Source organism: Plodia interpunctella, chromosome 27 (assembly GCF_027563975.2).
Source record: "Plodia interpunctella isolate USDA-ARS_2022_Savannah chromosome 27, ilPloInte3.2, whole genome shotgun sequence".
Lineage (NCBI taxonomy): Eukaryota > Metazoa > Arthropoda > Insecta > Lepidoptera > Pyralidae > Plodia > Plodia interpunctella.
The window spans coordinates 572959-595914 of NC_071320.1; the positions used below are offsets into that span (position 1 = coordinate 572959).

The 22956-nt window shown below is 41.3% G+C and overlaps 3 protein-coding genes and 1 long non-coding RNA gene across 5 annotated transcripts in view; 3 read left to right on the top strand and 1 right to left on the bottom strand.

Annotated features, from left to right (window-relative positions):
* The window catches only part of atos (atossa), a 39290-nt gene extending 26920 nt beyond the window's left edge, over nt 1-12370 (top strand). For both annotated transcript variants that reach the window (XM_053765670.2, XM_053765669.1), the window contains 10 exons: nt 2576-2752; nt 3296-3403; nt 4117-4238; nt 5697-5825; nt 6309-6498; nt 6886-8198; nt 8769-8926; nt 10129-10292; nt 11142-11380; nt 11901-12370. In XM_053765670.2, coding sequence (XP_053621645.1) covers nt 2576-2752; nt 3296-3403; nt 4117-4238; nt 5697-5825; nt 6309-6498; nt 6886-8198; nt 8769-8926; nt 10129-10292; nt 11142-11380; nt 11901-12309 — 3009 coding nt within the window. In that variant the 3' untranslated portion in view covers nt 12310-12370. The remainder of the gene's footprint in view (nt 1-2575; nt 2753-3295; nt 3404-4116; nt 4239-5696; nt 5826-6308; nt 6499-6885; nt 8199-8768; nt 8927-10128; nt 10293-11141; nt 11381-11900) is intronic.
* Nucleotides 1-22956, top strand: part of LOC128681647 (uncharacterized) — a 245846-nt gene that overhangs the window by 44780 nt on the left and 178110 nt on the right. The window lies entirely within an intron of this gene.
* LOC128681637 (uncharacterized protein) overlaps nt 12490-22956 on the bottom strand; it is a 34459-nt gene continuing 23992 nt past the window's right edge. The window contains exons 6-7 of the mRNA XM_053765683.1: nt 15975-16073; nt 12490-13986 (exon numbers count right to left, since the gene is read on the bottom strand). Of these exons, the coding sequence (XP_053621658.1) occupies nt 13888-13986; nt 15975-16073 (198 nt within the window). The 3' untranslated portion in view covers nt 12490-13887. The remainder of the gene's footprint in view (nt 13987-15974; nt 16074-22956) is intronic.
* On the top strand, nt 16412-17601 carry LOC128681639 (uncharacterized). Its single transcript, XM_053765685.2, has one exon. The coding sequence runs from the start codon at nt 16477-16479 to the stop codon at nt 17599-17601; it is 1125 nt and encodes a 374-aa protein (XP_053621660.1). The 5' UTR covers nt 16412-16476.

Genomic DNA, 22956 nt, shown 5'->3' on the forward strand with positions numbered 1-22956 from the left:
TGTTAAAGTTAGTTTATAATGTACATGGGTCTAATAACTGGCACGTTTGTAAACCGCAAAATATGTGACAGATTTAGTTAACCAACAGTTGGAATGATCTCAAAGCGCATGGGTGAACTGTGAAGTGAGTCACAGTTTAACTCAATTACTAGGAGATAATGAATAAATAGGAATTTAACTCGCGCGTGTTCCAATTTCTGTGGTGTCTCGCCTTCTTCGTCGTATCTATTAATTTATCTATCTATCTATACAACGTGTCTCTATATGCGCAATATTCTGACCAGACGCGCATGATCTACCAGATTATGCTGAAGTACTGGGAGATAATGAATAGTAAGGATTATTAAAATTTATGTAGTGTGTTTTAATCAAACTTAACTACCGATTGCGCCAAATGTCCATAGCACAAGACATGAATGAAAGAAAAACAAAAAATGTATATGTTTTATTGTTCGATTTATTTAATTTATGTTTACTATCTACCCTGTTTCTCCTTGTTAAAAACAGACATTCAAACTCTTCGACATTATTAAATTAGCATAGATTGAAGACAATATAGTTCAATGCGATGTGCCCAAAACATACCACGAACTGGCGCAGTCGGTAACGAACGGTACGGGGTGTGGCTTCGGACCTTGACACAGTTTTGTTTCACAGTTCTGCTGTCTCTGTAAGCCACCCTTACAACCCTTACAGCTTTCTGGAGGTTAAGATTTAGGTCTTATATAATATGGTATGGTAAGTATATTTTCTGGGCGCCTAACAAAAAAATAACAAAAATTTACATTGAAATATGTCATTTTAAATATTCGACAATCGTGACGTCACATTAACACTTTACAGCTTCCATTTTGTTAATGACATTAAAAATATTTGACTTGTTGAAAGCCAAATTTGTCGCTAATGAACTTCCCATTTACTAGGAGATAATAAACGATACAGAATTTAAGTTAAGACCACCAAGCAAAGCGCGAAATGCCGCTTTGTTATGAAAAGAGAATTTTGCAGCAGGCTTTTGGTAAGCGATGAAAGCGGTTCGGCTGTGTTCGCGCGGTCTATTTTTAAACTGGGGCGTTGGTAACAGAGCAGGTCGGTCGAAATAGGCCATCCCTCTTTAAGGCATTGAGTGTATTGTTTTTGATATCTATGTAAAATACAGAGTGTGTTACAATATAACTACTTATCAACATGCGTGGTAAGATACGATATTTAACAATAAAGATATTTTTTCTGGCATTATGGGACCGACACGGTATAAATGAGTTTCATTCGTCATTTCTTCTCAGCATTGATACCGAAATGCCAGTAGTTTGTAGCTTTTAAAGAAATACTATACAGGTTTACTGGTATCCAACGCAAAACCTCCTAGAGACTACTTGATACATCAAAACAAGCAACTTTTATTCTACGACTTTTCGTGATTCGTAGTTTTTTTTTTCATATAAAAAATATAATCTAATTTGAGATTCTACACATTTAACTCTATGACACAGACAAGCAACACGAGGCAGTACAATAGCGTTATGTAGCGGAATCGAACATAGAGTTAACGTTTTATAGAAACGACATTAAAAGTAAAAAAGGACATTTTTGTATTTATTAGGTTTAGACAAAAGTCGTACAACAAAATATGTTAGTCTATGTACCTTATGCGCCTTTGGAAGGTTATGCGTTAGATACCAATAACCCTGTGTGGTGAAGGTCTTATTTATGAATAAAATCTTATTGAATCTTTATGTGAAGTTTCAAGTTAGTTTGCTTCTAAAAAGGGTGCTTAGGGACTATTTTATAGCAGTGATTCATTTCACCGTATCTTAACACTTCGTATGTCATTTTGTAACATTCTGTATAATGTATAGAACTTACAATTATTGGCCTGGGGTGCGCGTCGCTACTGTTGAATAAATTAGACAAGAAAATTACTTCAATTTCGATCGCATCATAATAAATTGCATGATCATAAAAAAGACTATTCCTTAAATACAATGCTGTGAAAGTTTTCATTAACACTTCTTTTATTATTATTATTTTTTAATTTCAATCAAACACAATTTGATGTTTTTGTCTCATTTAGTCGACATTTGACAGATTCTATGTTGGACATATTTTGAAAAAAAGTGAGAGAATTTTAAGGGACTTTGTGGAAAAAAAATATATTGACATAATTACTTTCTATAATGAGTATAATGTGGCCGTCCAAATCAAAAGGGACCTTATGGCACTTAAGCCGTTTTTGCCTTTGTTTTGACCTAAGTGCCACCCGCCATAGGGTCCCTTTGATTTGGACGGTCACATAGGAAGATTCGTATGTTTAATATATTTTTCGAAACAGTGACAATTTAAGTTTGAACCAACAGATTAGTTAATAGTTATAGGAGAAATAATTGTCATTATCATAGTACAGATTACTTTTAATGAGTTATTATGAAATTAGTGTTGTGTGAAGGGCGTGCGTCAGTGTTTTTCGTGAGTGCATTACATTGGTTTGAGAAGAATTAAGTGATCATATAAGACCGATATTTTTTTTAATCTTTACGATTTTTTTTTTGTTAATAGACTTGTTTCTACACTTCAGATGCACAGTTGCGAGACGCTGCCGGCACCGGCGCCGCCGGCGACTGGCCCCAACCTGCTGTTGGAGCTCGGCCGCCTTATCATCAGAACCCGGGGCACCAGCCCCGCTGTCCGCGCGCCCCCCCGCGACCGCCTGCACGCCAAGCTGCTACAAGCTAACCCCTCCACCAGCCAACAGGTTAGCTCTTGGATTATGATCGCCTGGTATTTGAGCTTCTCTATCTTTTGTTATGAATGTGAAGTTGATTCGGTCAAGTTAAAGTCTCTACTTGACAACAAAATCCTTTAGGGTCTGTTTCACCGCCATCATATAAAATATCTGCAGGCCTACCATCAACTTTTACAAAACGATTCTAATGCAACTCAGTTCAATTTAGGCACCTAAAATGAATCGCATTCATACTAAAAATTAAGTCGATGGTGCGAATTTGCGATGCAGTTCAGTTTAGGTCGTAAAGTAAGCTCCCTGATCGCATCAAGATAAAATATCTGATAATCTTTATGCGTAAAAATTATTTTACAAATGTCGGATAAGGATAACCGGCTACCAAACAGCCTAGCTATTTCGACGCTTTTGCGAAATAATCTACCAAAATGTCTTCTCTTCCTCGGCCAAATTATCTTCTATTCCTTTGATACTTAAGCTGAAAAAGAATCACCATATATTCGCAATAAAAAAAAGGAACTAACAGGATCTAACCATCTCTTTCTCTCATTATAGATTCAGCAAAGCCAGCCGAAACCGGCAAGTGACCCTCCTGGCCTGGAGGCGAGCCTCAGCGACCACATCGACGCGCTGTGGAAGGAACACACGCCGATCTGTATCGATGTATGTTCCTAATTCATAATTTCAATTTACTTCTTGATCTTCATGAACGCCTGGTATCTTATTTTCTTTGTTAGGCGATCCTCAGTTATTTTAAGTTTTCCTATTGGATCTATGTTGCAAGAGGAACAATAAGGGATGCACGTATTTAATAGAAAAGAAGTCCAAACTTCTTCTCTTTTTGTATACCTGCATGTCTTTCTGTTCCTCTTGCAACAAGTGTGGGCAATAACGCTGCTGGGGCACTATCAAAGTGAAAGCCTAATCTTTTCACCATCATTTGCCTTACCTTGTCCCATCATCTGGGGTCGGCGAATGTCTATTCCCTCGACAATTCTCTATCTTTTGTTATATTTGGATCCACCCCCAGCAACTTCATATCGTCCCTGACACAATCCATCCATCCTTCCTAGGTCTTCCTCGTCCTCTATATCCAAGTACCTTCCTACTTAAAGCTTTCCTCAGTAAATGATTCTCTTCTCTCCTCATCACGTATCTGTCCATTCTTGTAACCCCGCACATGACAGCGTAACATCAGCATTTCACTAGAGTGAAGTCTCTTTTCGTCCTGCACTTTGGTAGCCCGACATTCCGATCCATACATAATTACAGGTCTCACAACAGCTTAAGCCTAATATTTCACCATCCAATAAAAACTCTTGCTTATTCATGAGTGCCTGATAAGTCATTACTCATGCGTTTTTTTCTGTTTTCAGGTCCTGCTAGCTCCCGACTGCCCGGAATGCTACTCGTCCATAAGCTCCCACGCCAGCTTCGACAAGCACGCGCCGAAAGCTCTGCTACTGGAGCGGTGGACCATACGACCCCAGCAGCTCAAGTAAGCTCTTGCCTCCTTGTGTTCTCCTGGTACTCTGGGAAAGGAATTCTGTGTGGCAGTGTATCTCTCACACAAATGCTCTCAATTCTTCTACAGCGCTGTGGACTACACGACTATAGCTGCATCGTATTACTGTCACCGTGTTGCACAAAAATTTTTGTGTGACATCATGTACCCCGCATGAAGTGGGATAAGAGTTGGATTGATGATGATAATAATCAATAATCTTCCTTCTTTTTGTTCTTCGCAAAAAACATCACATAATAGACAGAAAGGAAATATCTCTTTCATAGTCATATTCTCCTGGTATTTTCTGTAGCTTTTCAGGAGATCAGTGTAAAAATAATTTCATAAACAAAAAATCTTGGTTTATAATAAATAATGTAGGCTCCAAATTCGACCAGACGCCCCGACGCTATTGCATGAAAATACGTAGTTTGTATGAGTGCGTTTATTTATCTCATTGAAAAACCAGCCATGTATGCCGAATCCGTCGAGTTTGGCGAACTGTTCGCGAATAGCCGGTATATAATAGATGTACAACGAGATGAAATAAGTCTTTTTACACGCGTCAACTCGTGAACGGGTGCTGCCGGGGGAACTGGTCAGCTCGATCTTTTATTAAAAGTTTTTTTTGTTTGGTTAATTATACATATATATATAGGTATATATATTTTCCTTTCATCAGAACTTGATCACAATCATAATATGTTTCAGTATACCTTTTGACCATGTACTTTATTGTGTACTTACATTGTTATATTACTGATAAAAAATTATACATAAATTTATATTTAAGCCCTTCTGGCATAATAGGGACCAACACTGTTTGAATGAGTTTCTTTCGGCAGTCTTCTCAGCAGTGGTCGTTCCGAAATGCTAGTAGTTTGTAGCTTTGGTAAACATCATTTAATTTAGAATATGACGTGAAAAAGTGCCTGTGAAGGCCTAATTTCTGAATAAATGATTTGATTTTGATTTTACAAAAATGACAATTTCGTCACAACCTTTTGTTATCGTCAGAGATATGTTATTCCATTCAACACATGACAAAAGAAAAGCATGTCCCGGCTGTAAACCGCTGTGGAATCCCCTCGGTAGAAGCCCATCCTGATTGCACCATCATAATAATTGCCATCCAAACTAAATATGTGTACAAAATTTCACATCGATCGGTTGAAGATATCTGTCTACTTTCAAAATTAATTTGCAAGATTACAACCGAACATAGGTATAGGTACCCTCATTAAATCTTGTAAAAAGCGTTTATTTTCACCACTTCTACTACAAGCTCCTACGAAGGAACCACTCGTACAGTCAACAGCACGTCAAGTTACCCCGCATGAACCTCTATGGCGCGTAAAAGCAGCGAAATTACAATGAATTTGGGTAGGTTAATGTGCTGTTGACTGTGCATAAGAATGTAAAAAACTTGATACAAAATAATCTTAATTTCAGAGCGACTGCGGCCTCGGCGTCCATAACATCCCAGTGGCTGCTGAACGCTGTGAGGTCGCAGCTGCACTTCTCCCAACTCTCTGCTTGGATAGCAACATTAAGGCAGAGCCAGGGAGAGACGCCGCGCAGGTATACAAATTTTACGATGACCAGAAAAAAAAAATAGGTACAGATTCCAACACTGAAAGTGCCAGGTTCGATCCCCGGTCAAATCAACGTTTTTCAAATTCTTTATTCAATTTAGGATGATATACATCACTTATGATGTCAAAAAGATTACTTAAACTAAGTCTACTGCCGACTTCCAAAGCGCAGGTGAAGAAGAAGCGAAAATTAGGAAGACGAATTAAAATTACGAATTAAAATTATTGAAAATTGTCACACAAAATATATATATATATATATACTTAATTAACTTTAAATGCGCGTCATGTCGTGTCATGAAATCTAAATTTCATTAAAGCAGCTAATTTTTAAGAAATTTCCCCTCGTCTCTCTCTAGACTTGTTTTAGCCCTGAAATACAGAATTATGAATTAGTTAGCCCTTTAAATATATCACACAAGTATAATTACGAAGTTACCTAAAATATCTCTAAATATCTATTTTCCAGACGCAAGCTAAGCCGCGAAACTTGCAACTTCAAGAAGATCTCTGGCAACTGTGACGACACCGAGAACCGCAAACTGAACATCGTGTACACAATCCGTTCGCTCGCGCAGTGCGCAGCCGCAGAGTTTGCCAACACACCGACCGACCACAACTTCCCTGTTACTGATATAGGGAGCAATGTCTACCTCAAGGTAGGTCATTCTATAAATGTACCGCGATTTACCCCCAAATTGGCCCCCTGGTAACCGATTTTACTGTCGTTTGACCCCCAAAAGATGCTTTTTTGAACCCAAAAATTACGCTCTTTATTACCCCCTAAATAAACATAGTTCGACCCCCAAAATAAACATAGTTCGACCCCCAAAATAAACATAGTTCGACCCCCAAAATAAACATAGTTCGACCCCCAAAATACATTTTGACCTACATTTGTTCCCTAAAATGACACAAATTTGATGCCTAAAATGTCTTTTATTTTCTCCTTTAAGGTCTTGTTAATGTCATCCTATATAACGACTTTGAAGACCGCAAATGTAATGTATTCTTGTATGTATGTATGTTCTTTTCCACAATTTCAGGTATTACTAGAAAGCCTACCACGCATCGATGAAATACCAACACTGAAATGCTCTTGCGCACCCAAACGACGACCCAGCAAAGAACTCTCGACTGGCACTCACGAGGAACTAGCTAATATACTTAATGATCTCACTATATCGTCTAATTATACTGAAGAAAAGAAAATTGTAGATGATAGAATGCACACTACTTGTAGCGAAAACGGAAAACACAAGTGCAATTGTGATGACGAGTCAGAAGACAACCGCAGAGCTTCCACTAATTTAAGTCAAGAAACGAAAAAACTAGACGAGAGACGGCTCAAAGAGATTGCCAAATACAAGAGGAGATTAAGAAAAGAGAGTAAATTGAAAAAGCTATGCGACAGTACGTCTTCGGAAGGCGATGGATTGAAAGTTAAGGAAACACACACGTCTATACCAATTTTACAAGCTGCCAGGTTCGACAGATTCAGAGCTATAGGGTGTTACAGAAATCAAACATATTTGACGTTGCCTGCATCGAGAATCGAAAGTAAAACACCGTTTGTCGAAACCGATAGTATAGCCCCAGCCGAATTTAAGAAAACTAATACTATTGGTACACAAACGGACGATTTTTGTCAATGCGGATGCCCTTTGCAGATTTTCTGCGATGGGTGCAAAGATAAGGAAAGAAAAATGGTTAGATCCGAAGCGAATTATAACTTGGCTTCTTTGAATCCCTCCGATGTACTGTTGGATGCTATCAACCGCTGTTCTGAGAACGGAGCTAGGAGAAAATGCGAGGATGATGACAATGTTATCAAGAAGCATAAATGTGATAATAGTGTTAATTTTAACAGTGATAAAAATAGTGATGTTAATTTGATTAAAAGACCAAAATTTAGAAAGTGTTTGCCCATAGTTGATCGTATAGAGAAAGTTATAAGTGATAGGTACAGGAAAACTGAAGAAATGGAGCTGTTACATCTCGATAAGGATGATTCTGTGTTCCTAGTACCAAAACCTGAAGCGAAGAGGCAAAAAACTTATTCGATTAGCGAGGAAGACTATGTATTATATGAGAAATGTGACTATGGGACGTTTGATCATTGTGATATGGATAGTCCTAGTGAAGAAGGTTTTAAATTCCCTGATCCGAAGAGGGGGCAAGACCAAGTACCTTCCCCGACTGAAGTCGATAGATTCCGTTGGAGATTCGATTCTGCTGCTTCGATGGTTTTTCACACGAAGACTGGATTACCTTTGACGTCGAGTCCAGCCCCTTTAAGGAGAGGGAATAACTGTTTTGATTTCGATGATTCGATCAATGGAATATCTGGTATTAAGAGGTGAGAAATTTTTCATTTCAGATTTATTTTTACAATGCTATTAATATTAATGTTATAATGTATGTAATTGATTGTTAATTTGTGATTATTGTAGCTTTTAACGCCTGAAACACAGGGTGATTTATTTACATCCTAGTTCAGGCAGCCTATTAATTTGTGATCTTTTTATTTGTATGCTTATTTCTGTTAATTATTACCCTTTAAGAATTGAATAAAGAAATTTATTAATTTATTTATTAAATATAAGATAGTGATAGGTGGGGCTTCTTGTCACAGTAGATTTATATTCTTCACATTAGTGTAACATAGTAGATTTTTTCTTTACATAGATGCAATGTCTCTATGTCTCGGGTGGAATCTTGCAATTCTATTTCGAAGAAGCATGATCTGATGGTACACTCAGGAACGGCACCAGACGTGGGAACTCCTCACCAATTTACTGCACGGACATGATTGTTTTGTCACACATTGAATGCAATAAGATCCCTTGACAACAATAAAAGTGTCATAAATGTAACTTTAAAAAAATACAAATTAATTATGTAATTAATTTGTAATGAAATTTTTCAGTGCTCTATTTCACCCGGTGCCCGCATCGCCCCCCGCGCCCGGCACCCCCTCCTCCCCCCCTCCCCCCAAGCAGGAGCCCCTGCCGCTGCCCACCCCCCCGCCTGTGAGGAAGGAGGACACACCCAAGTTGAGGATCGGACCCAGCGCTGGGCTGCTGGGTAAGTAAAATAATAAATAAATTTCCTCAAAAGTACCAGGCTGCCATGACATGAACGTGATAATCTATTATAGACGTCACCTATCGAGATTCTATCAAGATTGGGAGTGGACACCGGCTACACACTTTCCGATTTAAGGGATAACAGAATGAGATGCAAGTGTAGAAAAGAAAGAGAAGCACGATGCCCTTCCTTTTTTAATAAATACGTGCATCCCTTTCTGATTGCGCTTGCAGCAGGTATGTGAGAAGAAATTGAGAATTAAGCTTTCATTATACTAGGACAACATATTTGTAAGCGGTCTTTATTGCATGCCTTCCACTTCTTGAGCTATTAGAGGGCTTCTCAAAACTACCCTTACATTTTTGTGAGCTGGCTTAGGGCAGTGGTTACTAAGTGGAAAGAAACACACCCAAACTTTCTTGGAAATATTAATGGGAGTTAGGTTGTTAAGGTTTAACACAGTTACTCCTTTCACAGAATATGACAATCGATTAATTACTAATAAACGCATCGATCGAACTTTATCGGTTGTGAATTTGTTGTGACATAATTTGGTCAAATCATATTAAAGATAACACACTTAGAAAATTGCATAGATGGAAATTTGAAGCATTAGTATTACAGAACTTCGAAAAACAATATATTTATTTAGATTTTACTTTTCCTAAGTATATAATTATTTATTTTCTTACAATTTATAGTCTTATCTGTTCATGTTGTACGTTATTACTCCTGACCAACCTGCTACTGTATACACGTCCTCTCAACCTATCGCCGGTTGACTGTAAGAGATCCCTACGTGGGATAAGTCCGCCGTTGTACAATGTATCTTTCTTTTGTTAATTTTGATTAATGTGCTTATTTTCGTGCAATAAAGTTATTACAAACAAACAACAATATTTAGCATCTATGACTTCCTCACAAGGCGAGCATGTGTCGAGGAAATCAAAATTAACAATAATAAAAGAAAAACAGCTAAATTTACCCAGCCAGATACATTAATGATTAATTATAAAATAATATAAATGTTTTGCACAGAAACAGTTTGGCGACCTTACAATTTAAGAGTTTCTTAACTTTCTTGCCAGAATCCGTCTCCCAAACCACTTGGTTTGGTTATGTTATTATTGTTTAAAACATTTTACTTCCAAACAGATAAATGTTGAACACTTAATCTAATCTATTTGTCATAATTACAGGAAGTTTCGAAGAATCCGCCTTGAAAGGTCGCCTTGAGCCTGCGGCTACCGTCCACGGCTTCACAGCCGAGCTGGGAGCGAGTGGAGCTTTCTGTCCAGCTCACAAGAGATTGCCAGTTACTGTGTTCTTCTATGCCCCCGGAGGGACCAACGCTCCGTACATGGTGAGCAATTTATGTCACTCTCTTCGAACCATAGTAATTTCGACCACAGATATAGAAGAAGAAAAATGACACTTTCTGCAATCTAAAATGGTGAGGAATATTCTTCATTTGTCGGTTATTTGTGTTCTTCATAATATTACTAGCAAGCATAAGATTACTAGGATATTATAAACAGGAAGAAAATATTCAAAATTTTCAATAGCATAATACGCTGCGTTTACCAGGACGCCATAAGTAGATGTTTCATAGTTTCGAAAAAAAATTTTTTTTTCATACTACCAATACCAAGCAGGCAAATATGCGCCTCATCTGATGGTAAGTGGTCACCACAGCCTGTCAACGCTGGGGAGTAACAAGCGCGTTGCCTACTCTGCGTCCTAGGATCTGTAGCCACAGTACCCTGTGACCACACGCCTCTCTCGCCCTCAAACCGGAACACGACAATGCGAGCTGCTGTTTGCGGCTGACGTAGACAAGAGTTCGGTCATTGATATACATATATATTATAATCAGCACTCGGATCACAATCATAACCTGTTTTTGATATACCTTTTGACTATGTACATTATGTACTTTTATATATTATTAGAAAAAAACATTGTAAGAAACAATAATGGTAAGCCGATCTGGCATGATAGGGACCAACACTGTTCAAATGAGTTTCTTTCGGCATTTCTTCTCAGCAGTGGTCGTTCCGAAATGCCAGTAGTTTGTAGCTTGTGAGAAATAACTATAAATATAAAAAATGACGAGAAAAACTGCCTGTAAAGGTCTAATTTCTGAATAAATTATTTAAATTTAATTCTGATATTTTTTTCTAAAAATCCTAACATACTTCTTTCCTTTCAGGGCCACATAAACCTGGGCCCGACAGGGTACCGCGTGGCGCGCTCCGGCACCATCCAAGTGTCGCTGTTCAACCCGCACGGAACCCTAGTCAAGATGTTCGTGGTTCTGTACGAGCTGACCACTATGCCGCCTTTAGCCAGGACCTTTTTGCGACAAAGGACATTATATATGCCAGCGGGGGCTGACCCCCCCTCGCCACAAGAAGTCCACAAGTGGTTGAGATACCTCATTCACCTAAGGTGAGAAACATTTAGAATATATATATATATAATTTGCCCTTCTGCGAAATATTTAGACTAACTAATCTGGCTTCCCCATATAAACTTTGAACCCCTTTTTTACCCCCTTACAGGATGAATTTTGAAAAATCCTTTCATAGTGCACCCCTAGACCACACGTTAATTTAAAGTTTTGGGCTGTGCATTGATTTGTCAGACAGTCATTCTTATTTTATGTATGTAGCCTATAGCAATCTTGGATAATGTACATTTCTAATGGTGAAAGAATTTTTGAAATCGGTTCGATAGTTTCGGAGATTACCCGCCTTAAACATACAAACTCACAAACTGACAGACTGGAAAGTGTCATGTCTTTCGGAACGAAAAGTATTTATTTGCTTTGAATATTCATTAAGCCTGGCTTCGGGGCGTCACAATATTAAAGTGCGGAAGGTACAAAAGAGAATAATAAAAAAAAAATATAGACATGAAAACAGATCATTTACTTATTTGTCGAAATAATAAACTTTTTTCATTCCAGATTTATGACGTCCAAATCCGGTAAATTGTATCTTCACACGGATATACGTATATTAGTATCTAGGAAGGCCGATTTAGACACGGCGACGGCACATTCCGCTCTCTTCAGACCCATTCCGACCAATCAGAAGCCGAACGACAGCAAAACAACCATTCAGAAACAGGAAGACAACGGTCAGACCAATCAGGACAGAGCTGTCGAAATTCCGACCAACGATTCAAATCACGAATCGACCAATGACAGTGTAGACCAGAAAATGGTTGTTAGATCTCCGAATAGAGTTTTTGGTGGTTGTGGTGATTTTTCGAGTGCAATGAGAGAGATAGGATATGATAATCAAAATGGCGTCTCATATGAGCTTAGGAGCTTCACGTACGCGCCGGAAAATCCGAAATATTCGCCCCGATAGTTATAGTGCCTGTATGTGTATTGTTTGTGTATTAATGAGAAAATATATTTTTGGTTTTATATTTTTGTTCTTTTTGTGGTTAAATATAAGACCCTACCGTTGTGATAATAGAGTTCACAGTTCAATGAGATACACTTGTTACAATGCAGTCAGGGTTGTCACAAATTATGAAAGACGTGATAGTTAAAAAAATGCTTGAAAATAGATTTATTCAATAAATAATAGCCACAACTCAGTCACACAATAAATAAAGCACATATTACACATTTTGGCTTCCTTAAGCCTACTTTTCACACAATTATTGTGTTTAAAAATAAGTAATTACACAGTTTACTTACATAATATACCCTTAGCGATTTAGACGGCGACTATAGTTGACATGCTTAAAAAAACTGCATTTAATTTTCACAAAATGTATGTATTAAATTGCTTTCAAGGGATATTTAATAATCTAGTTCGCATATATTTTTTTATGTTAATACATGATTGTTTAATTAATTTATAGTAAAACGCATTTGTAAAGAATGGTAGATCGCTTAGCAAAATTCGAAAATTTATAAAATATTGTGGCTTTTCGAAGTCTGCCTAAACGATGAAACCTATTTATTTTAGGACGACAAATTATAAAATAATTTTATATATGTGTAATGCCTCGTTTTGAACCATGAAATACTAAGTGGCTTAGCCACTGAAAATTAAATAAAAAAATAAAAGTTAATACTTATACTATTCGTTAAATAAATAACTCTAACTGATTAATCTCTATTTGATATCTTACTTTACAAAAGTAATAAATAATTCCAATAAATACTTAATAATAATAATCTTTTATAAATTACTTACAATCTAATTGACTGGCTCATAATAAAAACGTTTAGAATTTCTGTAATTTGTACTTCAAGGTACATGATTAATTTTTTACCGAGCTAATTCTAAAATATTCAATTAATACTTACAAATAAAGACATGACAAAACCCTACTGAGCAACTATAGTTGACACTACACCCTGGATGAGCGGCAAGACGCTGCACTACGCGATTCGATGTGATTACGGCGACATGTAAATATATACACTCGACGTATCACGCTGTTAAGCCGCGTTTGTCGCTCGTTTAGGACATAAAGGTTTTGACGCTTTTCTATTGTAAACATTTGCATTTTCTAGCTTTTTAACAACTTAAAGTACCTATAATACAAATACAATCTATCTCTTGCCACCACAAGCAACTATTGATGTCATTCAAAAAAATAAGTTAATTTCACCAATTATATTGGCAAAATTACTGACACCAATCTATATAATAGACTACGGCCCAATCGTTGCTCAAAAAAGGAGTCTAATATATTTTTTTATTCACTTTTGAATGCATGTTAGTTAAATAATTCAAAAACGCTTCGTGTTCTTCGGCCAACATATACCACGTTACAAAGTACAAGTGTGTGTTTTATTTTGAATTAGTTTTAGTATGATTATTTGCATAATGATGCAATTTTTAGTTAAGTGACTTTTATCATAAGGAAACATTTTTTTCTCTTGACATCAATAGTTGCCAGCGGTGCTGTCGATGGTTTTTGGATTAATCTCTGGTTAAAAGTGGTCTGTATATGGTCGCTGGTCGCTCTTGTGCCCTGTAGGGGGTGTTGGTGCTGTCGACGTCGATCTCAATGTCAGAATCCTAAAAAAGAAAAGTTGAATTTGTGATTGCTTGACAATCTGCATTTGGACTTGTTTTTATTTGCCAAAACCACCAAATTTTATCATTATCGTTGTAGACTTTTTTTATACTACTGAGCAAATAAATAAATAGCGGCCCACCAGATGGGAAGTGGTTACCGCGGTCTACGGACGCCTGCAACGCATTTCTGGCCTTGATTGAATCTTTAGAAACCCCTTTTGAAGAGTTCCATATTGTACGAGGGGAGGTCAATAAGTTCGCGGAATGGAGGGGTTGGTGGGGGTAGGTTTACTCGTCCAGGTAGTTACTAGTTGAGCATCTCATTAAGAGTATATATATCAAGTTTGAACGTAATCGGCTCATTAACTTTTGTGTTATCGACCTGTAAACAACTGAATCGGGAAGAAATCAGCCAGTATGGAGAAAATTTAACACCGCGCCGTTATTAAGTTCCTTACCAAGCAAGGAAAATCCGCTCAGATTATTTCTCAAGAGCTGTAGGCTGTTTACGGGGACTCTGCCCCTGGAAAAACCATGGTTTACAAGTGGCATAGTCTTTTCAAACAAGGAAGAGAGTCCATTGAAGATGACCCACGCTCCGGACGGCCAATTGAGGCCACCACTTCGGAAATCGTCGAAAAAGTAGAAAAACTTGTATTGGAAGATGCCCGGTTGAAGAAGAAGCAGCTTGTAGCAATGATTGGAGTATCCGAAACCAGTATTTTGAATATTCTACATGATCATCTTGGCATGACTAAGGTCAGTGCAAGATGGGTTCCGAGAATGCTCACGCCACTTCAAAAACGTGAACGTGTCGTGAACGTGTCGAGTGTTCTCTACAGTTTTTGGAGCTCTGTGGAGAGAAAAAGGAAGAAATTATGGCCCGGATTGTTACTGGTGATGAAACCTGGGTTCACCACTATGAACCTGAGTCGAAGCAAGAGTCGATACAGTGGCATAAAAAAGGCACACCTCCTCCAAAGAAGTACAAAGTGACACAATCGGCTGGCAAGATCATGTCGACTGTCTTTTGGGATACAGAAGGCATTTTATTGATCGATTACAAAGAACGTGGTGTGACTATAATGGGACAGTACTACGCTTCTTTACCGGAAATATTAAAAGAAGCTATTAAGGAAAAAAGAAGAGGAAAGTTGTCAAAAGGTGTGCTCCTTCTGCACGACAACGCACCCGTTCACACGTGCCATGTTGCGACGGCTGCCATTCACCGATGCGGCTTCGAACAATTGAACCACCCACCCTACAGTCCAGACCTGGCACCCAGTGACTATTATCTATTTCCAAAAATGAAAAAAGAGCTGCGTGGAAAAAATTTGGCGACGATGAAGAAGTGAAGTCGGCAATTTCGGCCTATTTTGACACCGAAGATAAATCATTTTTTTTCGATGATATAAATAAGTTATTTGAGAGATCTGAAAAATGTATTAGAGTTAAGGGAGAATATATTGAAAAGAAAAAATAGTTTGGTGTTTAATTTCAACCCGCTTCCCCCTTATTCCGCGAACTTTTTGACCTCCCCTCGTAGGTAGTCTCAATGGAAAACCATGGCATGGGAGCTCATTCTAAAAACTCAAGTGGTTTGCCCGCGGCTTCGACCGCGAAAATTTTCCGGGATGGAAGGTAAGCCTATGTCTTTCTCCATACTTCATACCACAGGCATGCAAAATTTCAAGAAGATTGGTTGGGTTGATAGAGCGTGAAGAGGTATCTAACAAACAAATCAACTTAATATTAGTTAGTATAGGATTAGGATGTTTACAATCTCCAGCTGCAGAGTGGTGCTATTTTAAGGCGGGAACCATATGCCGTAAAGAGTGAGATGTACTAGGCTAACATAAGATTATAAGATGTACAGAGATGTATCTCTCTCACAATCTCTGCCTCCAGAGATGCGCTATTCTAATGCGAGAACCACACACTATATAATGGAGATTACCAGGCTATCATAAGAATATGAGAGTACTTACAATCTCCGGCTCCATACTCCTGGACCAGGGTCCCCAGCCGTGCGGTTCCTCCTCATGATCATAATGGTGCTGGTGTGAGGCGTGTTCATAGTAGATTACCTGGAAAAAAAAGAACAGACGTTTTTATAAAATTTTGTAGAAATCGAGATCCAAAAATAAAAAGCTAGCTTTTGCCCACTACTTTGTATGTGTGTAAAAATCCGTCTCCCGTGGGAATTTCAGGAAATCCCTTCTTAGTGCTCCCCTATTCTGTTCTAGGAACCTACACACCAAACAGCTTTCTACGCCCAGTAGTTTCGGCTGTGCGTTGTCTGTCAATCAGTCACTCAGTAACGCAAGAGTTTTATATTGTATATAGATTTTGCCGCCAAATCGTATCACACGTCTTTTCCTATTTTTAACACCATCATTCCTTCTACATTTTTTTGACGTGACAACTGTGATGTATGTAGGTTAGTTTATAATAAATGGTGGGGGGTAGTCTAAGTAGCTTGGTTGTGAGATGTCATTTTATAAACCAGTCCGGAATAAATGCTTGTTACGTACGCCCGTGTTTCAGTTAGCTCCGCGACACCGTTATCCCTCAGGACTATCGACCGCTATATCACATTGGCGAACGAGGATTAGTACCAATATTTACGCGTGCAGGTTAGACATCGCAATTATGTCGATCGGTAAAGTGCGGGAGTTCGACGTGAAGAACGGGGCGTGGTCGTCCTACGTGGACAGGCTCGAGATGTACTTTACAGTGAACAGTGTGAAAAATGAACTCAAAGTGCCTACTTTAATTGCGGTAATGGGTGACGAAGCTTACGAACTATTATCGAATCTAGCCAGCCCTAAGAAACCAGCGGAACTAAGCTACGAGTGTGCGGTCAGATTATTACGTAATCACCTCCAACCGACCCCGTCGGCACTGGCAGAGCGGTTCAGATTTCGGCAGAGAAGGCAAGCGGCGGACGAGAATGTGGCAAGCTACGTGGCGGAATTAAAAAAGTTGACACGCTATTGTAAGCTGGGGGACGGATTAAACGAAAACCTTCGGGATCAATTCGTGTGCGGCTTGAGGAGTGATCTCATCCGGCAGAGGTTAATTGCAGAGGATGACACGCTCACGTTTACTAACGCGGTGAAGTTAGCCAGCTCATTAGAAGCCGCGGAACGCGACGCAGCTGCGGTTGACGCGACAGGAGCCGAAAGCCGGGAGCTATCGGCGGATGTGCATGCTCTGGCGGTCAGCAGCGGCAAGCAGCGGCGGGAGCCACGGGCGGCGGGCCGAGCCGGGCGCGGTACACATGGAGGAGCGGGAGCGCAGCGGGCGGAGGTCGCCGGAGCGAACCTTAGCGGCAACAAGATTGCGAGGAGTGGCAGTCGGGATACACACAGTGGACAATGTTATAGCTGTGGGGGAGTGGGCCATTATCGGGAAGAGTGTCGATTTAACCAATACACCTGTAGCAAGTGCAAGCGGGTGGGGCACCTCAGGCGTGTGTGCCCGGACCAGAGGCAGGGGCGAAGAGCAGCTGTACACTATGCCGCAGGAGAGGAGGAGCCAGAGGACGAGAATCTGGACAGTTGCGGGGAGGATTTTCACCACTTATGCCTGAACGATTATAAGGCGATATAAGGAATTATTCAGCGGAGGTTTGGGCACATACACGGGGGGCAAGGCGACTCTGAGGGTTCGGGAGAGCGCGGTACCGGTGTTCCACCGCGCGCGGCCGCTGCCGTACGCGCTGCGCGACCGCGTCGACGCGCAGCTCGATCAGATGCTGCGCGACGGCGTCATCGAGCCCGTCGACTGCTCCGAGTGGGCCTCACCTCTCGTACCGGTAAGCAAGGCTGATGGTTCCTTGAGAATTTGTGCTGACTACAAAGCTACAGTCAACCCGGCGCTTGTGGTAGACCGCTATCCGTTGCCAAAAGTAGACGATTTGCTGGTAAGGTTAAGTGGGTCACAGTTTTTCTCAAAAATTGATTTATCTCAGGCCTATAATCAGGTTTTGTTAGACGAAACGAAAAATCTCACCGTTGTGAATACCCATAGAGGTCTGTATAGGTATAATAGGCTGGTGTATGGCTTAGCATCCAGCGCCGGGATTTTTCAACGAATAATGTGTAATTTATTAAATAATATCCCTAACGTCGAAGTATTTTTAGATGACGTCATAATAGGGGGCCAAACTAAAAGGGATCACTTGCAAGCTGTTGAAGCTGTATTTAGTAGGTTGCATAAATATGGACTAAAGTTAAAAAGTAATAAATGCGTATTTTTAGTTAACGAAGTACGTTATTTAGGTTATATTTTAAATAGGGATGGTATAAGAACGGATCCAGAAAAAATTCAAGCCATTACCAAAATACCTCGACCAAGCTGTGTAACAGAGCTGCGTTCGTTTTTAGGTTTAGTAAATTTTTACGCAAAGTTCGTTAAGAACATGAGCACAAAGTTAGTTCCCTTATACGAATTACTTAAAAAAGGTTGTACATGGAATTGGTCACAGCAGTGTGAACAAGCGTTCACAGAGGTTAAACGACTTTTGGTTAGCGCGGAAGTTTTGATGCACTATGATCCTAGTCTGCCGCTCATAGTGACCTGCGACGCGAGCGCGCGGGGCGTGGGGGGCGTGCTCTCGCAGCCGAGTAGGTGCGGCGGCCGCGAGCGCCCGGTTGCCTATGTATCGCGCACGCTCAACGATGCCGAGAGAAATTATTCTCAGATACATAGGGAAGCACTTGCTATTATATTTTCTGTTAATAAATTCCACCAATATTTGTACGGTCGTCGTTTTACCCTACGCACCGACCATAAGCCTTTGGTATCGATACTCGGACCACATACAGGGATACCTACCATGGTAGCTAGTCGGATGCAACGCTGGGCAATAATATTATCGGCTTATTCGTACGATATCGAGTACGTGCGCACCGACGAGAACGGAGCGGACGGGCTGTCGCGGCTACCTGTGGCCGCCGGCGGTAAACAGATGAGTCATGCGTCTAGTAATGCACCGGCGCCCGAGCAAACGTATTTACATTTTATTCAACAGGAACTATTGTTAGACTATAATGTTATTAAAAGTAAAACGTCGCGTAATCCGCTTCTCGCTAAAGTTTTGAGTTATTTACGAGACGGATGGCCGTCGGATTGTGAGATTATGAGTATGAAGCCGTATTTTAATCGTAAAGACGGGTTATACGAAGAGTTAGGGTGCGTTATGTGGGGTCATAGGCTGGTAGTACCGGACGAGTGTAGGGAGAGGGTACTACGCATGATTCACGAACCCCATATGGGAATAGTAAAATCGAAAGCTTTAGCTCGCAGTTATGTGTGGTGGCCGGGGGTGGACGAGGACGTGGAGCGGTTGTGTCGGGAGTGCGCGGTGTGTGCCTCGCAGGCGGACGCGCCGCCGCGCCAGACCCCGCGAATGTGGCCCTGGCCAAACCGGCCCTGGTCTAGAGTTCACTTAGATTTCCTAGGACCAATTTTTGGCAAAACTTACCTGGTTTTAGTCGACGCCATGTCTAAATGGATAGAAGTTTGTCAGGTTTCTAGCACAGCGGCAACTGGGACTATAGGAAAGATTAGCGAATTATTCAGTAGATGGGGTTTACCTAAACAGATAGTTACAGACAACGGACCGCCGTTTTTTAGCGCGGAATTCGCTAATTTTGTGAGTAGCCAGGGTATTGAGCACATATTTTCGCCACCGTACCATCCGGCTTCAAACGGTTTAGCGGAAAATGCTGTAAAATCGTTAAAAAGAGTTATTAAAAAAGCTAGTGCGGAGAAACAAGACATAGATAAAGCCTTGTGTACGTTTTTGTTGCATTATAGGAATACTGAGCACTCGACAACTGGGGAAAGCCCGGCTATGTTGTTACTAGGCAGACGGTTACGTACAAAATTAGATGCACTGAAACCGAATAGGGAGGGTAAAGTCAGGGAAGCGCAGCAACGTCAAAAGGTAGCGGCAAAAGGAAGTAATAGGGAGCTTAGGCCAAATGAAACCGTATGGTATAGGCAGTACTTAAAGTCACAGAAGTGGGCATCGGGCCAGGTGGCCGAGTGCGTCGGGCCTAGTAACTATAAGATCAGGGATAAGCATGGGGAGGTCTTACATAGACATATCGATCAACTGAGACGGAGGACGGGTGGACGTTCATCGCTCGCTTGCCCTGATACAGAATTTAATACCAGCCAAAACGAGTCTAGCACAAATTCTGAACCACAGATAGCCTTGCCGGATGCGGGGGATGCGGCCCAATCGGAGGAGATAAACGACGAAGCCGGGAAGGCTGAGACGCCCCTTAAAGGGTCGGTAGTCAGTGGGTTGAACAGGAGGGATGCTCCTGCGTCTCCCGAGTTCCAGGACGCCTTGCCAACTGTGACTACACCACCTCCTAGTCGTCCTGTACGACAGTGTAGGTTAAGGAAAATGTAATTAAGTTTAAGGGAAATTTTATGTTACTTTTATATTTTAGATTTAAGTTAGTTTAAATGTAGCAAAGGGGTTTTGTACGTAAGGGTTGATTGATGTGGGGGAATGTGATGTATGTAGGTTAGTTTATAATAAATGGTGGGGGGTAGTCTAAGTAGCTTGGTTGTGAGATGTCATTTTATAAACCAGTCCGGAATAAATGCTTGTTACGTACGCCCGTGTTTCAGTTAGCTCCGCGACACCGTTATCCCTCAGGACTATCGACCGCTATATCACATTGGCGAACGAGGATTAGTACCAATATTTACGCGTGCAGGTTAGACATCGCAATTATGTCGATCGGTAAAGTGCGGGAGTTCGACGTGAAGAACGGGGCGTGGTCGTCCTACGTGGACAGGCTCGAGATGTACTTTACAGTGAACAGTGTGAAAAATGAACTCAAAGTGCCTACTTTAATTGCGGTAATGGGTGACGAAGCTTACGAACTATTATCGAATCTAGCCAGCCCTAAGAAACCAGCGGAACTAAGCTACGAGTGTGCGGTCAGATTATTACGTAATCACCTCCAACCGACCCCGTCGGCACTGGCAGAGCGGTTCAGATTTCGGCAGAGAAGGCAAGCGGCGGACGAGAATGTGGCAAGCTACGTGGCGGAATTAAAAAAGTTGACACGCTATTGTAAGCTGGGGGACGGATTAAACGAAAACCTTCGGGATCAATTCGTGTGCGGCTTGAGGAGTGATCTCATCCGGCAGAGGTTAATTGCAGAGGATGACACGCTCACGTTTACTAACGCGGTGAAGTTAGCCAGCTCATTAGAAGCCGCGGAACGCGACGCAGCTGCGGTTGACGCGACAGGAGCCGAAAGCCGGGAGCTATCGGCGGATGTGCATGCTCTGGCGGTCAGCAGCGGCAAGCAGCGGCGGGAGCCACGGGCGGCGGGCCGAGCCGGGCGCGGTACACATGGAGGAGCGGGAGCGCAGCGGGCGGAGGTCGCCGGAGCGAACCTTAGCGGCAACAAGATTGCGAGGAGTGGCAGTCGGGATACACACAGTGGACAATGTTATAGCTGTGGGGGAGTGGGCCATTATCGGGAAGAGTGTCGATTTAACCAATACACCTGTAGCAAGTGCAAGCGGGTGGGGCACCTCAGGCGTGTGTGCCCGGACCAGAGGCAGGGGCGAAGAGCAGCTGTACACTATGCCGCAGGAGAGGAGGAGCCAGAGGACGAGAATCTGGACAGTTGCGGGGAGGATTTTCACCACTTATGCCTGAACGATTATAAGGCGATATAAGGAATTATTCAGCGGAGGTTTGGGCACATACACGGGGGGCAAGGCGACTCTGAGGGTTCGGGAGAGCGCGGTACCGGTGTTCCACCGCGCGCGGCCGCTGCCGTACGCGCTGCGCGACCGCGTCGACGCGCAGCTCGATCAGATGCTGCGCGACGGCGTCATCGAGCCCGTCGACTGCTCCGAGTGGGCCTCACCTCTCGTACCGGTAAGCAAGGCTGATGGTTCCTTGAGAATTTGTGCTGACTACAAAGCTACAGTCAACCCGGCGCTTGTGGTAGACCGCTATCCGTTGCCAAAAGTAGACGATTTGCTGGTAAGGTTAAGTGGGTCACAGTTTTTCTCAAAAATTGATTTATCTCAGGCCTATAATCAGGTTTTGTTAGACGAAACGAAAAATCTCACCGTTGTGAATACCCATAGAGGTCTGTATAGGTATAATAGGCTGGTGTATGGCTTAGCATCCAGCGCCGGGATTTTTCAACGAATAATGTGTAATTTATTAAATAATATCCCTAACGTCGAAGTATTTTTAGATGACGTCATAATAGGGGGCCAAACTAAAAGGGATCACTTGCAAGCTGTTGAAGCTGTATTTAGTAGGTTGCATAAATATGGACTAAAGTTAAAAAGTAATAAATGCGTATTTTTAGTTAACGAAGTACGTTATTTAGGTTATATTTTAAATAGGGATGGTATAAGAACGGATCCAGAAAAAATTCAAGCCATTACCAAAATACCTCGACCAAGCTGTGTAACAGAGCTGCGTTCGTTTTTAGGTTTAGTAAATTTTTACGCAAAGTTCGTTAAGAACATGAGCACAAAGTTAGTTCCCTTATACGAATTACTTAAAAAAGGTTGTACATGGAATTGGTCACAGCAGTGTGAACAAGCGTTCACAGAGGTTAAACGACTTTTGGTTAGCGCGGAAGTTTTGATGCACTATGATCCTAGTCTGCCGCTCATAGTGACCTGCGACGCGAGCGCGCGGGGCGTGGGGGGCGTGCTCTCGCAGCCGAGTAGGTGCGGCGGCCGCGAGCGCCCGGTTGCCTATGTATCGCGCACGCTCAACGATGCCGAGAGAAATTATTCTCAGATACATAGGGAAGCACTTGCTATTATATTTTCTGTTAATAAATTCCACCAATATTTGTACGGTCGTCGTTTTACCCTACGCACCGACCATAAGCCTTTGGTATCGATACTCGGACCACATACAGGGATACCTACCATGGTAGCTAGTCGGAT

Coding starts and splice junctions, on each gene's coding strand:
- LOC128681639 (XM_053765685.2), top strand. CDS start 16,477: ATGTCATTTTATAAACCAGTCCGGAATAAATGCTTGTTACGTACGCCC.